The sequence below is a fragment of the Pararge aegeria genome, chromosome 27 (genome assembly GCF_905163445.1).
Source record: "Pararge aegeria chromosome 27, ilParAegt1.1, whole genome shotgun sequence".
NCBI lineage: Eukaryota > Metazoa > Arthropoda > Insecta > Lepidoptera > Nymphalidae > Pararge > Pararge aegeria.
This window is the reverse complement of record NC_053206.1, coordinates 6,522,542-6,537,247: the sequence shown is the minus strand read 5'-3', so window position 1 is coordinate 6,537,247 and position 14,706 is coordinate 6,522,542. Positions and strand designations below refer to the sequence as shown.

General features: G+C 37.0%; 1 protein-coding gene across 4 annotated transcripts; it reads right to left on the bottom strand.

The window, feature by feature from the left end:
- Positions 1 to 1,828: 1,828 nt before the first annotated feature.
- On the bottom strand, positions 1,829 to 13,510 carry LOC120635653 (uncharacterized threonine-rich GPI-anchored glycoprotein PJ4664.02-like). Of its 4 annotated transcripts, none has more exons than XM_039906706.1 (6): positions 13,318 to 13,510; positions 9,543 to 9,635; positions 8,348 to 8,466; positions 7,135 to 7,261; positions 6,388 to 6,924; positions 1,829 to 5,936 (listed from the first exon to the last, which is right to left on the bottom strand). In XM_039906706.1, exons 2-6 carry the CDS (start codon positions 9,568 to 9,570, stop codon positions 2,857 to 2,859), a joined length of 3,891 nt encoding a protein of 1,296 aa, XP_039762640.1. In that variant the 5' UTR covers positions 9,571 to 9,635; positions 13,318 to 13,510; the 3' UTR covers positions 1,829 to 2,856. The 4 variants fall into 4 exon arrangements, with proteins under 4 accessions (XP_039762640.1, XP_039762643.1, XP_039762641.1 ...); XM_039906709.1 differs by having other exon boundaries at positions 8,348 to 8,460; XM_039906707.1 differs by having other exon boundaries at positions 9,543 to 9,626.
- Positions 13,511 to 14,706: the final 1,196 nt, after the last annotated feature.

Below are 14,706 nucleotides of genomic sequence, written 5' to 3'. Positions count from 1 at the left end.
TGGTGGATGTACAGGGTATGGTATGAATGTAGCAATCGTAGATGAATTGAAGTATGCCGAGTTAAAAAATTTAATGTCATTATCGACTAAAGTAGTTAATTATTGAGAATTTCAACAACTTACATTGTACAAAATATTGTGGTAAATATAACCTTACTTCCTTGTATCTCCATACTTCCTTGTTTATTTTTCAAGCCTACTCTAACAATATTTAACCTAGAGGTTATGGAGGGTAGAGGTAAGGAGAGTCATCTGTGTATATGAAAAAGTGTCGTCAAACTGTATTAAATTAGGATGGCGCCACATTTGCATCAGGGTAACTCTTAAAAGAAGCACCAAATATAAATATTGTTAGAGTAGGCTTGAAAAATAAACAAGGAAGTATGGTTATATTTACCACAATATTTTGTACAACGTAAGTTGTTGAAATTCTCAATAATTAACTACTTTGGACACTTTTTCAACTTTTCTCCCATATAAGATGACTCTCCTTACCTCTACCCTCCATAATAGAGGTATATTCAGATTTTTTTTCGTAAAATTATGGAGGGTAGAGGTAAGGAGAGTCATCTGTGTATATGAAAAAGTGTCGTCAAAATGTATTAAATTAGGATGGCGCAACATTTGCATTAGGGTAACTCTTAAAAGAAGCGCCAAATATAAATATTGTTAGAGTAGGCTCACCAAATATAAATTTCAACAGGACAGGCCACAGTAAAATTAATAAATATTCACTCTATTAATTTATTGTCTTTATAGGGAAATTATAATAATTATTTATTGTAATATTTATATTTTCAAGTTAGGCTATAAAGACTGTATAAAGGCCATTAAACAAATTAAAATAATATAATGCATAGACGTACAACAACCCTTTGGTCTAAAATAAGAATGTCTATCCACACTTTTAGTAAAACTGACGGGACGATGCCAGTTAATTAAAAAGATATAAAATTTTAATTAAGGCAAACATAAATATTGATGTGGGTTCTGCCAAAACAATATTCATGTTTAACTGTCGTCTGTTCGCACATCACCCGAAAACTTTTGAACGGATCTATAATATATTATAGGTATGCTATTTAAACTGAGTTATAGCAGATACTTCGGGCTAATATTAAGACCCGAAAAACAAAAGGTTCTTTCCGAATAGGGACTTAATAAAATTATCGATTTTACACCTCTTTCATATCTAAAACATATGTTTTTTTATTTATTTAAATTTTTTTTTGTACACCACTACACAGTTAGGAAAATAAAGGACGAATAGAGAGGAACACAAAGGCTGGAGTAGAATACAAAAGGCAGCCTTATCGCTTGAGCTGTTTATATCTGCCTAAATTTTGGAAAGGCCAGGCGAATATCATTACTGACGGACAGAACTCCTCAGCAGACAGCAGCAAACCTCGTGCCACATAATATGAGGGCGTGACCTCATACTAAAATTGTTGGTGTTCACTCGGTTTATTAACGCTTTTGTTAATAAACCGAGCTTTTGTACAATTTGTAGATATATGCCATTTACAGAATTGACATGATAGGTTGTCTAGATTTTTTTTAAGGAACAAAGTCTATCACCCATCCATTTGCTGACTTTAGTCAACGTTACAGAATCGGCTATTTAATTTTAATTTTTATAATTTGCCACGATAGCTTGCATCCAGGGTTCAAGCTATTTCTGACGGACGGGCATAGGAAAATAAATAAATACGCAATAATTGTGAATGTGTTTGATTAGTCTATAACAAACACCAAACCAAAGATAAAAGAGGATTCCAATCAGCATAATATAGTAGAGGATTTGTGATACAAACACTTAAAAGGCACATTCATAATAACAGCTCCATAAACCTTTTTATTTATTTAAAAAAATAATGTAACATAAAATTTATGTTTAACATAATTATAAAAATTTATATTCTATTAAAAATAAACTTTATACTTAATCTATCATAGGTAGGTACCACCAGAGGACCACTATTCATTAAATTATTCATCAGTTATCTTAGTACCCATTACGCAAGCTACGCTTACTTTGAGACTAGATGGCAATGTGTGTATTGTCTTAGTATATTTATTTATTATTATTATTACTATTTATTATATTAAATCAATGATCGCCATCAGTGACTATACATACAAGAGTGGTATTCTTTTCAAACGATTGTCAAAAACACGTAACCATATGCGAGTTCTAAAGACGTAGCTACGAAACAGACGAAGCCAAAGTAAACTATTCTTGTCTCTTTTCATATCCCATCAAACAAATTACGCCAAATTAAGAGACAAAATTTTGATAATAGAATACATGCTTGTCAAAAATAGAGTTGGCAGTAGTGAGGAAAAATTTACCCAAAAATAATTATGGCAACATATTAAACCAATAATCGCCATGCCTATACATAACATACATCAACACTTGTATAGCATATCGATAATAATAATAAGAATCAAACAAACAAAATAAACAATGTTATTAACAATGTTATAAATTTGACATCATTGATCAGTTTTGCCTGAACCCCATTCTGCAGTACATCATAAATTCCCAGAATAAAGATCTTTCTGTATTCTGGGAATTTATGTAACTATGATATTAATTAAACATTTAAAAACAATACCATAAAATATTATGAGTATACACAATAACAATTTAATATCACTATTAATTATAACTAATAGGGGTTTTTGTTAAAAAATATAAATAGCACCGCCCACCAATCTGCAATGAAATTCTCCAAATCCCACTGTTTCCTTTACCGAGTATAGATAAAGGGGGTGATGCGACCTTTTTTAATAGTTTTATTTAACTCCACTGTTAGCCTGTCCCATTATTAGGAGCCGTATATTTAGAATTTAATTCAAGTCTTCAGCAGATTTACTACAAGTATCTTTACCACCAGTATGTCCAGAATTAGAATCACCTTTATTCTTGGAATTGATATCTCCCCATTTAAACTTACCTGAATGACTTTGATACTTTAGATTCGTATCTTTAGAAAGAAGGGCGTCAAAATTAATCTTAAGGCTGGCATTTGTAGTAGTTTCATCTTTAGCAGTCTTAGGACTTGCCTCTTCAGAATTAGGGTCACCAGTACCTTCAGAATTGGGGCTGCCTACTTGCTTAAGATTTACATTCCCAATTATAAGCTCGCCTGAATGATTATTCAGTTTCGTATCAATGCAATTATGGGTATCTGACGCAATCTTAATACCAGCATCTGCAGAATTAGTATCATCGTTAGCAGGATTTCCATCTTCAGCATTGCGACCACCAGTAACCTCAGAACTAGGGTCACCTATATTCTTGAGACTTATATTTCCAAATTTAAGCTCACTTGTATGATACTTAAGGTTCTTATCTTTATAATTTAGGACATCAGAAGAAATCTTAAGGCCAACATCTACAGCAGAAGTCTCATCTTTAGCAGAGTTAGGACTCGCGTCTTCGGCATTATGCCTACCAGTATCTCCAGAATTAGGACCATCTATTTGCTTAAAATTAATATCTTCGGATTTAAGCCCATCTGCATCATACCTATTTGTCGTATCTTTACAATTAAGGCCATCGGACGCAATTTTAAGACCAGTATCTGCAGAATCAGTTTCACCTTTGGTAGTCATAGGAATTTTTGATTGAGCATGGCGTCCACCGGCATCTCCAGAATTATTACCGACTTTATCATGGCTAAAATTGGTATCTCCCGAATTAGGGCAATCTTGATTTATCTTGACAATGTTTCTAGGATTACAAACGAATTGATTAATCGTCAAGTCCGTATCTCCATTATTAGGAGCAATTTTATCATTTATAAAATTAATTTCTCTAAAATTTGGATCTTTTTTATCTATCTCAAGTGCTGTGTCTCCTGATATATGACGAACTTTATCAATATCAATACTATCATCCGCCGTATTACAGCCACTTTCGTTAATCTTTAGACTGATATTTTCAGAATTAGGGTCATCTTTACTAATCTTAAGACTAAGAAATACAGTATTCAGTCCATTTAAATCACCCTTAAGACTAATTTCTCCAGATATAGGGTATCCTTTATCAAAGTTCAAACTGTTATGTCTAGAATTTAAGCTTTGTTGATCAGTGTCACGACGAATATGATGAGAATAAGGGGCAATAGTATTTTGATTCATATTTCTTACTACACCACCAGAATTGTTAGAGAAGTCGGCTTTCACGTCAAATTCGGGTAGCCCCAAAGCAATGCCGGTATTTGTAAAACTAGTTCGGTCAGTTTTAATGTTGTATGTACTAGCATTATTTACTGTACTAGTATTGATACCAATCGGAATGGTTGGTTTAGTACCAAACGAAAGAGTTGGATTTGTACCAATACTTGGATCGCTATTTGTCTTGGCACTGGTATTAATCACTGTACTAGTATTCATACCAAAGGGGCCGCTTGGCTTAGTACCAAATGAAAGAGTTGGATTTGTACCAATAGTTGGATCGCTATTTGTCTTGGCACTGGTATTAATCACTGTACTAGTATTCATACCAAACGGAAGAGTTGGATTTGTACTAGAAGTTTGATCGCTATTTGTCTTGGCACTGGTATTAATCACTGTACTAGTATTCATACCAAAGGGGCCGCTTGGCTTAGTACCAAATGAAAGAGTTGGATTTGTACCAATAGTTGGATCGCTATTTGTCTTGGCACTGGTATTATTCACTGTACCAGTATTTATACCAAACGAAAAAGTTGGATTTGTACCAGAAGTTTGATCGCTATTTGTCTTGGAACTGGTATTATTTACTGTACTGGTATTCATACCAAACGGAATGCTTGGTTTAGTACCAAACGAAAGATTTTGATTTGTACCAATACTTGGATCGCAATTTGTCTTGGCACTGGTATTATTCCCTGTACTAGTATTCATACCAAACGGAACGGTTGGTTTAGAACCAAACGAAAGAGTTGGGTTTGTACCAAACGTTGGATCGCTGGGTATCTCGGGACCGGTTTTATTTGGTGTACCAAATAGAAAACTAGGTTTAGGACCAAACATACTTTTAGTCTTTGCACCTGTTTCAGAGCAATTAGGCGCTGAACCAAAACTCAAATAGGGATTAATAGAACTACCCGACACATTACCGAAAGTAAATCTGTCTTTCGCCGCGTATGTCTCAAATGGGAAAAGTTCAGCGAGATGTCGACGAGCCATTTCAATCGCATGGTTAGCGTATGCAATGGCATTTTTGGCTGAATAGAAAGCACCACTGTCCGTTATGGTAGAAATATAGTAAACGCTAGACATGGTTGTATTGCTTGTTGTTTTTATGAAAGCGTCAGTTTTTGCGAACTTATTACCCGCATTTTTCAAATAACTGATTGCGTTTCTAAACGTTTGTATATTGCTGACATTAATATTATTGATGCAGACAAAATCATAAGCGTTCGATGCCAGCGCAAACTCCCTTACGGATTGATCGAACGCATCCTTCGAGGCATTGAATTCGGTTATCACGATCGTGCGCCCGAGTGGTAATAGGTAATCAATACGAATATTCTCGATCATTTTGGTAGCGTCGTCAAACCTCGCTAACGCATGTTCGAAAGCCATTCTCGCGTTGCCGAAAATGTTATAAACTATACCTAAAATTTCTTTGGGAAAATTTCTGGAATATATTTGATTTGAGTTGAACATGCACGTGTGTATTTTAGTGCCACTAGTCAGACAGTTTTCCGTTTCCTCCCAAGTTTGGTTTCTGCATGGGAATACACAGACGTGCATGCTCCCTGCATGCATGCATGCATTGAATAGGCTTCCGACCTGTGGCATGCATGGTGTGCAGGTTTGAGCATTCACGCGCATATTTCGGCATGGAAACTGACTGGTCCGCCCGAAGCATGAGGTAGATCCGAAGCCTCCACCGAAGGCACAAGACGTGTTAGCCTTCGCGGGTTGACCGAACGCTGAAACAAACTTACAAGATGAGTCGAATGATGGCACGCCCAAATGACGTGATATTTAACTTAGGTCCACTGATGGCGACTCCCATGTATGTCGGGGCAATAAACCGGAGTTAAGTTAAACTAAATGCTATGATGGTATGGTTAAATATAACTGCTGCTGCATACTCCCTAACAGGTTAGCCCGCTACAGTCTTAGACTGCATCATCACGTACCACCAGGTGAGATTGCAGTCAAGGGCAAACTTGTAGTGTAATAAAATTAAAAAAAAACACGGGGCGCTGTGGCCTATATGGTGTGGCCATAAGCTTAGGATAAGGGGAGGATCGATGGACGCTGTAGGCTTAAGGTACTGCGCTGGATGACGGCGAATCGGAGGGAGTCTTCACTGAAAATCCATACAGATCTGTAAAATTAACATCATGATGACGGTGTTTGTGCCTAGATACTAACAGGTCTGTCCGAAGCTGGAGGTGGTTCCGATGCCTCCACCGAAGACATTAGTCGCGGGTTGATTGAAGACACTAGGCGCACAAGTAATCGCGGATTGACCGAAGACACTAGGCGCACGAGTAGTCGCTTGTTGACCGAAGGCACTAGGCGCACTGGTAGTCGTGGGTTGACCGAAGACACTAGACGCACTGGTAATCGTAGGTTGACCGAAGGCATTAGGCGCACTGGTAGTCGTGGGTTGACCGAAGACACTAGACGCGTAAGACGTCGCTTGTTGACCGAAGGCACTAGGTGCACTAGTAGTTGAGGGTTGACCGAACACATTAGACGCGTAAGTCATCGGTTGCTGACTGAAGGCACTAGGCGCGCTGGTAGTCGAGGGTTGACCGAATACACTAGGCGCACAAGTAGTCGCATGTTGACCGATTGCACTAGCCGAACTAGTAGTCGTGAGTTGACCGAAGACGCTAGACGCGCAAGTCGTCACTTGTTGACCGAAGGCACCAGGCTCGCTGGTAGTCGCGTCTTGACCGAATGCTGGAACATACATACTAATAAATCTAAGCTACAGCGCGGGTTGGGGATCTGCGGGGGTGGAGAGACAGGTAGAGAAAGTGGGCAGATGGATGGAGGGAGAGGGAAGAGTAAGGGGGTGTGAAAGAGAGAAAGGGAAAAAGGGAGAAGAGAGAAAGGGAGGTGTGGGGGGTTGGAGAGAATGGGAGATGTGAGTTTTAGAAATTAACTCACGGGATCCTCCGAATATCGGTTTGTCCTTAGTCTGCTGGAATACTCCGGACTTTATCCAGGGGAGTCCCCCTCGGCCCGCTAGGCAGTCTTCCAAGCGAAGTTCTTCGAACGATTTAGACTCGTACTCCTAAAACATTTAGAAAAAGTGCAGGAGGACTTAAATGGTTTTTTTCATCAAATGATTAGTAGAATTCTATACAATAAAAAAAATTCAATTCCAAGATTCCACACAAAATGGCACTGTGAATGGCTGTGGGTGTGGCAGTGGGTATGGCTGTGGTACTGGGCGGGGCTGTGGCTTTGGCAGTGGGTGTGGCTTTGGATGCGGCAGTGGGTGTGCCTTAAATTGTAGCAGTGTCTGTGGGTGTGGTAGAGGAGGTTGCACTGGGAGTGGCTGTTTGTGTGCCTGTGGGAGAGGGTTGTGGCAGTGGAAGTGGCTGTGGGAGTGGCAGTGGTTGTGGCTGTGGGAGCAGCAGTGGGTGTGGCTTTGGAAGCGGCAGAGGGTGTGCCTTAAGATTGTAGCAGTGTCTGTGGGTGACTGTTTGTGTACCTGTGAGAGAGGGTTGTGGCAGTGGAAGTGGCTGTGAGAGTGGCAGTGGTTGTGGCTGTGGGACCAGCAGTGGGTGTGGCTTTGGAAGCGGCATTAGGTGTGCCTTAGATTGTAGCAGTGTCTGTGGGTGTGGTAGGGGGGTTGCACTCGGAGTGGCTGTTATGTGCACTGGGCGGGGCTGTGGCTTTGGCAGTGGTAGTGGCTGCGTAAGTGGCAGTGATTGTGGCTGTGGAAGCGGCGGTGGGTGTGCTTAAGATTGTAGCAGTGTCTGTGGGTGTGGTAGGGGAGGTTGCACTGGGAGTGGCTGTTTGTGTGACTGTGGGAGAGGGTTGTGGCAGTGGAAGTGGCTGTGGGTGTGGGAGCATCAGAGGGTGTGGCTTTGGAAGCGGCAGTGGGTGTGCCTTTGATTGTAGCAGTGTCTGTGGGTGTGGTAGGGGAGGTTGCACTGGGAGTGGCTGTTTGTGTGCCTGTAGGAGAGGGTTGTGGCAGTGGAAGTGGCTGTGGGTGCGCCAGTGGGTGTATAGTAAATTTGCCACTAAAAAATAAAAGTGCTCGAATAATTGCTTTAAACTATGACAAATTTTAAATCCATGATACCTCTTGGTCTGTCAATTATTACGAAAAAGAAACTTGAAGGGTTGGTAAAAAAAGAGTAACTGATACCTTCATACAAGTAATACTTTGTAAGACGATCTTGGTAGAACCATTGGTGCTGCCATATATATTGTAGATCTCTTCGTCACTAAATACAGGTTCATACTCAAATTTCGCAGTACCTGTAGCTGAAAAGATCACACTGACATTTAACAAGATATATTTTTTTTTTTTTATCAAAACAAAAACAGACTATTGACATAAAATCATATAATCCCTACTTCCCTACTAATATTATAAATGTCAATGTAAGTTAGTATGTTACGCTTTCACGCAAAAACTACTTAACCGATAATCATGAAACTTTGTACACATATTTCTGAATGTATCAGAATTAATATAGGATGCTTTTTATCCCGAAATTAAGCTCGGTTCCTTCGGGAGAGGGGATGAAATTGTTTGACGATTTTACACCATAGCTCGGACAATAATAAACGATTTAAATAATTATTTTTGTACTATAGAGGTTATAATATGTATCCAAACTTTGTGTAGATATGAATGTGGTTGGAGATAGATGACAAAACTCCTTCAACTTACTTAGTTGCTACTATGAAAAGTACGGTCAAATGACAGATTGTTCACCTAGTGAATCAATCAATTTTTTTTTGCTTGAATATGGTACATGCAGCAAGGGTGTCACATATCCCAAGATTATAGTATCACATATGCCAAGATTGGCGTTCAAACATTTGTTGTTAATCATTTTAACAATTTTCAACATTAAATAACAATAGAAGTTACATTTAAATTAATAAAATATAAATAAAAGCAATAATTACGCTTTCACGCAAAAACTACTTAACCTATCATCACGAAACTTTGTACACATATTCCTGAAGGTATTAGAAGTAATATAGGATGCTTTTTATCCCGAAATTAAGCTCAGTTCTCCGGGGAGAGGGGATGAAAGTGTTTGACGATTTTACACCAGGCTTAGCTATCCGAAATACATAAAGTGCTGCCACATTTATGAGGCACATGTCTTTCGAAAAACAAAAACAAAAGTAGACGAAATCGCGGGCAACAGCTAGTATTTATATATAAATATAATATAGGACAGAAAAAAGTGCTAAAGTGAAGCTGTAGTCCCAACAACTAATCTATAACAACTGAAAAGTTATGACAACATAGACAATATAATAATAAGCAGAGAACATAATGGAAAATTAAAAATAACCAGTTAGCATGATTCATAACTTACCAACTAAACTTGTGATAGGTCCAAACATAATGTCCTATTATTATACAGTTCTTGTACTATTGTTTTTGTTTTAGCAGCTATCATCTGAAACAACTAAATGAATTTTGAATTTGAATTTTGATATCAGACATGCAGTGGCATAAATAGAGGGTATTCACAGGGTATGCAGATGATATAAAATGAAGTGAACTATTATAGTACAAAGGACTACATAATCGATAAAAAAGCTGTAAATTATTGCTCTAACCAGGTTGCTCTTCTAATAATTTTAAATGACATTGTAAGATGGTGATAACAAAAAAAAAATAAACACCCGGCTAAGTTTGTTGTGGGCTTCTTCTTAGACCAGGACGCATTTGGAACCCGCGAACCTTTAGTTTTAAGTTTACGAATGTGGTTATCGCCATCTTCTCTCTACCGTGTAATTCTTATGCACACATCAAAAGTGCCACCTTTGGGCCTACTTGAATAAAGATATTTTTGACTTTGACTTTGAAGAAAATCCCCAGTATATAAAAAACTTAAGGACAGGCATTGTATGTGTTATAACAGTATCAATCAATACATAGTATAAAACAAAGTCGCCTTTTCTGTCCCTATATCCCTATGTGCGCTTAAATCTTTAAAACTACGCAACGGATTTTGATGCGGTTTTTTCCAATAGATAGACTGATTCAAGAGGAAGGTTTATATGTATAATACATGCATCATATACTAAGGCAACAATGCTAATTTTAGAGGTTTCTAACGTGATGTCGTAAATTAACCTAATTTTTTGGGCTTATTTAGCAATTTAGCAAAAACGCTGCCTAAACCCTACGAGTTAGATCAAATTAATGTACTACAGTAATGTACACCATAAAAAGGTCTACAAAAAAGTCCGCGATGGTATATGTTTATATTTTAGGGATAACCCACATTAACCATTTGTATTGTTTACTTTTTACGTGAAAAAATGGCTTATTTACGAAGCTATTTTAAGCAATACGGCATTAATCCTTATCGAATTAAGTACCTTAAATACAGTGTGCAATTAATATATATCAATATGGTTCCTTACAGCATGTAAATTAAACAAATATTTTCGGAGATATTACAAATTTAAAATTTGCGTTTGCGGCGGGCGGTACCGGTCGGACAGGGCAGTGCCGGAGCTCTCTAGCGAGGAAAATAACAGTACTTGATAAAAACGTGCTTTTCAGCGCGACAACGTATCAGTTAATAATTATAAGATACGATAAATAATAATCAATTAATTTAATAATAAGGAAATTATTTTCAAAAAAAACTTAATAGAATATAGCTATCTTTTGTTCTTGATGATTGTAGATTATCTTTTGTTTTTAGTCACACGCATGGCAAATTATTTTTTAGGTGTTTTTAATTTAATTAAAATCGTATTTTAAGTTGATTTCATTAAAATCGTAGTTTAAGTTATTTCAGTAAAAAAAAAAGAAAAGAATAGAATAAATATCATCTTTTGCAATGACCATTAATAAATCGCAAGGTCAAACCTTCAACGTTGCAGGCTTAGATTTGAGCGTTGACTGTTTTTCACATGGCCAACTGTATGTCGCTCTTTCAAGAGTAACCTCAAGAGAAAACATGTTTGTATTGTCTAATGAAAAGAAAGCTGTGAACGTTGTGTATAAAGACATCCTGTAATATATTAATTGTTGTAAAAATAAAATAAATACCTAGGTAAAAATGTAAAAAGTGAATAAGTAAAAGTGTGTAATGTAATAAAAATTGTATGAATTTAGATATTCCAAAGATAGCAGGAAATCTTCATAGTAAGTATAGGGAAAGAGGAATTGTTTTACTCCAAATTTAATGCGTGCAGGCCAAGGGCAGTAATGAATGAATCAAAAATACTGGATCGATTTTAATCATGTTTTCATTGAGTGACATAGGCATATATATTTTATGCCCGTGCAAAGTCGGAGCGGGCCGCTATGTTTTTATATACAACGTTCATAGTTTTTCTGTAGTGTATTTAATTTAGTATCAGCATTGCACCCGTGCGAAGCCGGGGCGGGTCGCTAGTTATGTATAAATAATACGATATTGGATAGTAACACGTTTATTAAGCTAGTAGCAAAACTTGACAGTCTATACATGTGATAATTAAACTACCCACTTGGTTTTACTTTTGTTAAGAAAAGGTAAACAAATGATGTAGATACTTATATGTGACATACAGCCTACCCTTTAGTATTTTTAACTTGTACTGGAGATTTTCTTCATTCTGTATCATCTGCATACCCTATGCATACCCTCTATGCACACTACTGCAGACACGGTAGTCTATCTTTGGTATTTTCCCACTATTGGGGAGATATTATAGTGCAAAGTGTATGTGTTATAATCCTATTCCCTCACTCTCACAGTCCAATTGGACGTCAGCTCCAACACAACTGATGCATTAATCTGTCAGACTGACAGCTTAATGCTCACCTTGAATAACCGCCATCAACTTTGGACTAGTATTAAAAAAAATTAATAAGCCCAATACTTTTTATTGGTCTGACCCAGGGATCTGCTGCATACTTCTTACTACTAGAATAAAGAGGCAGTTACAAGTTTTAATATTGTGCAATGTGGTGATAGCCCTCTGCACCCACCCTAATTTTCTGCATCTGGGTGTTTATCTGTATTTTACAAGTATTTATGTATATTTTTTCATAACTTTATTCAGTAATCTTAGTACCCATAACAAAAGCTACGCTTAAAGTCAAAGTCAATATCAAAAATATCTTTATTCAAGTAGGTGGCACTTTGATGTGTACATAAGAATTACACAGTACTGAGATTATGGCGATAACCACTTTCGTAAACTTGAAACTAAACCTACGAGGGTTCCAAACGCATCCTGATCTAAGAAGAAGCCCACAACAAACTTAGCCGGGTGTTTTTTTTTGTTAACACCATCTCACAATGTCATTTAAAATTATTAGAAGAGCAACCTGGTTGGAGCAATAATTCACACCCAAGCTTTTTTATCGATTATGTAGTCCTTTATACTATAATAGGACTTTTTTATAAGCTTACGCTTAATACAAACTTTGAATTTTTTAAGAGACATCTCCTTTGGGGCTAAACAGCAATGTCTGTATTGTCGTAGTATATTTATAAATTGATTTATTTTATTTATTAAGCCTGCGGCGCACTTAAAAGTTAACGAATCTGCTGCGGCGCCCGCGCTCTGACCTAGCTAGTGAAAATAAATAGGTACTTGAACGTTAGCTAGTTGTTGGTAGTTGTAATAGATAATAAATTTTAACAAAGAATTAAGTTAAATAAATCTACATCAACAATGGAATGGCTGATTGGTGACCACGCAATTTTTCAAAGTGTGGGACAACATTGCAGAACTATAAAAAAAAATTCTTCATTTTTTGAAGTATAGAAGGAGCGACTAGCAACGCACGTTTATACTTTCTACGGCGCCCAGGTTTAGAAGTTCTGGTCTAGTGGTCAAATTAGAGGTATTCAGCCTTTTTATGATACTTGAAAATTCGTTGTGTGTGTGTTCGTTGTTCACAATAATTAACATTGACTCATAAGGAAAATTCAAAGGGATTATGAAGAATTTGTTAAATCAAGAGATACGCTAAATTAGAATTGCGCTGTAGTTGTTTCCTCATTTCCTGTGGTTCTCCCTATACTGTATCAAAGCCCCATATGATAAACTGATAAACCGACCCCACCGGCTAGTCTAACAAAAACACTTCAAAAACACGTCTAACTGATAAATATAGCAAAATTAACTTACTTAGTGTTTGCAAAATAACAATGTAGACAGTAGGCATAACTACCTAGCTAATAATTTCAATCTTTCAGGCTTTAATAATTACAATCTTTCTTCACCTTTTTTAGAGCCAAACTGATACAAAATTGTAAACAACATTTACAAATCAAATGCGTATTACGTGTGAATATTACAAGCAGTGAGTACAGATTTTGGTCCATAGATATAGACGGCATGAGCATGACCTAAAAAAGCAATGCAATGCATTATTTTGTACTCTTTTGACTTATGGGTTTGATATGTTGCCAGAAATAGACACTAGCACAATGTTGTTTTCGTAATTATGTAGGTTTTCATAAGGTTCGATGTTGCTAGGGATGGGTGGGAGTCGATGAGGTTTGTCAAATGAAATCTAAACACGGTCGATGGGTAGTTTGCTGTATTTTTGACGTGACAACGTCTTATAAATTGGTTTGCCGGGTGACACTTCAAGAAACTGCGTTACGCTCCGCTCACGTTATGCGCTCACAATGAGAGCGAGTGAGAGGCACGCGTCCCTTCCACTCGGGCATGGTTAGCCCGCCTAAGAGCGAGAGAGACAGACATAAAAAGTGAAAGGCACGCGTCCCTTTGTAGTAAACGCTGTTTCATTGTACGCAAATGTATTGCAAGTTATTGTATGTATATTTGTATATAAATACGTATGTATGTGTAAAGGTAAAAATAAAATTTTGTTAATATGAAATTCAGTGCGAGATTCTTTGTATAAATTAATGTTTTAAATATAATTCTTTGTATAAATAAATGTTTTAAATTGTTACTATTATTTCATCCTTCTTCCTACTATACGAATGAATATTCACATTAAAATTATTTTACCACTCAAAGTCGTTGTCACGTAAAACTTTCGCCCGTATACCGACTTTACAGGCAACCAATTTTTTCTGTAGGGATTAATCTCGAAACATTCTCTTCTGTTTACTCTTCATCACATAATTCCTAAGAAACCTGCATGATCATCTACATTAACAAACCAAAAGCGGCCCGCTATAGATAGGTACATGTCACCCTTAGAAGGGCTTAGGCCGTAGTCCATCACGCTGGCCATGTGCGGATTGGTAGACTTCACATACTTTTGAGGATATTGTGAAGAACTCAGAGGCACGCCGGTTTTCACACGATCTAATCCGTTGTTTATAACAGCTATTCTTTTAATTCTTAAAAAGGTTATAAGTAACAAAAACCATCCATTTGTTATAATCGATAGTGCTGATAACAAAACAGCAAATAACACAATGGCCTTTCAAAACATATTAGACATTTTAAAATAAAAACTTAACTAAACCTGAAAACAGTAAAGAATGGACTGAAATTCATAGAGAACTTGAAGAATGGAACGGTGGCCACCGTGCG

Bases quoted from the DNA above. Each gene is read 5' to 3' on its own strand.
- LOC120635653 (XM_039906706.1), bottom strand. From the start codon at position 9,570: ATGTTTGGACCTATCACAAGTTTAGTTG. The intron at 7,262-8,347 runs GTATCAGTTACT...TAAATGTTTTAG, and splicing joins AAAGTATTACTTGTATGAAG to GAGTACGAGTCTAAATCGTT. The intron at 6,925-7,134 runs GTGAGTTAATTT...TGTATGTTCCAG, and splicing joins ACCGATATTCGGAGGATCCC to CATTCGGTCAAGACGCGACT.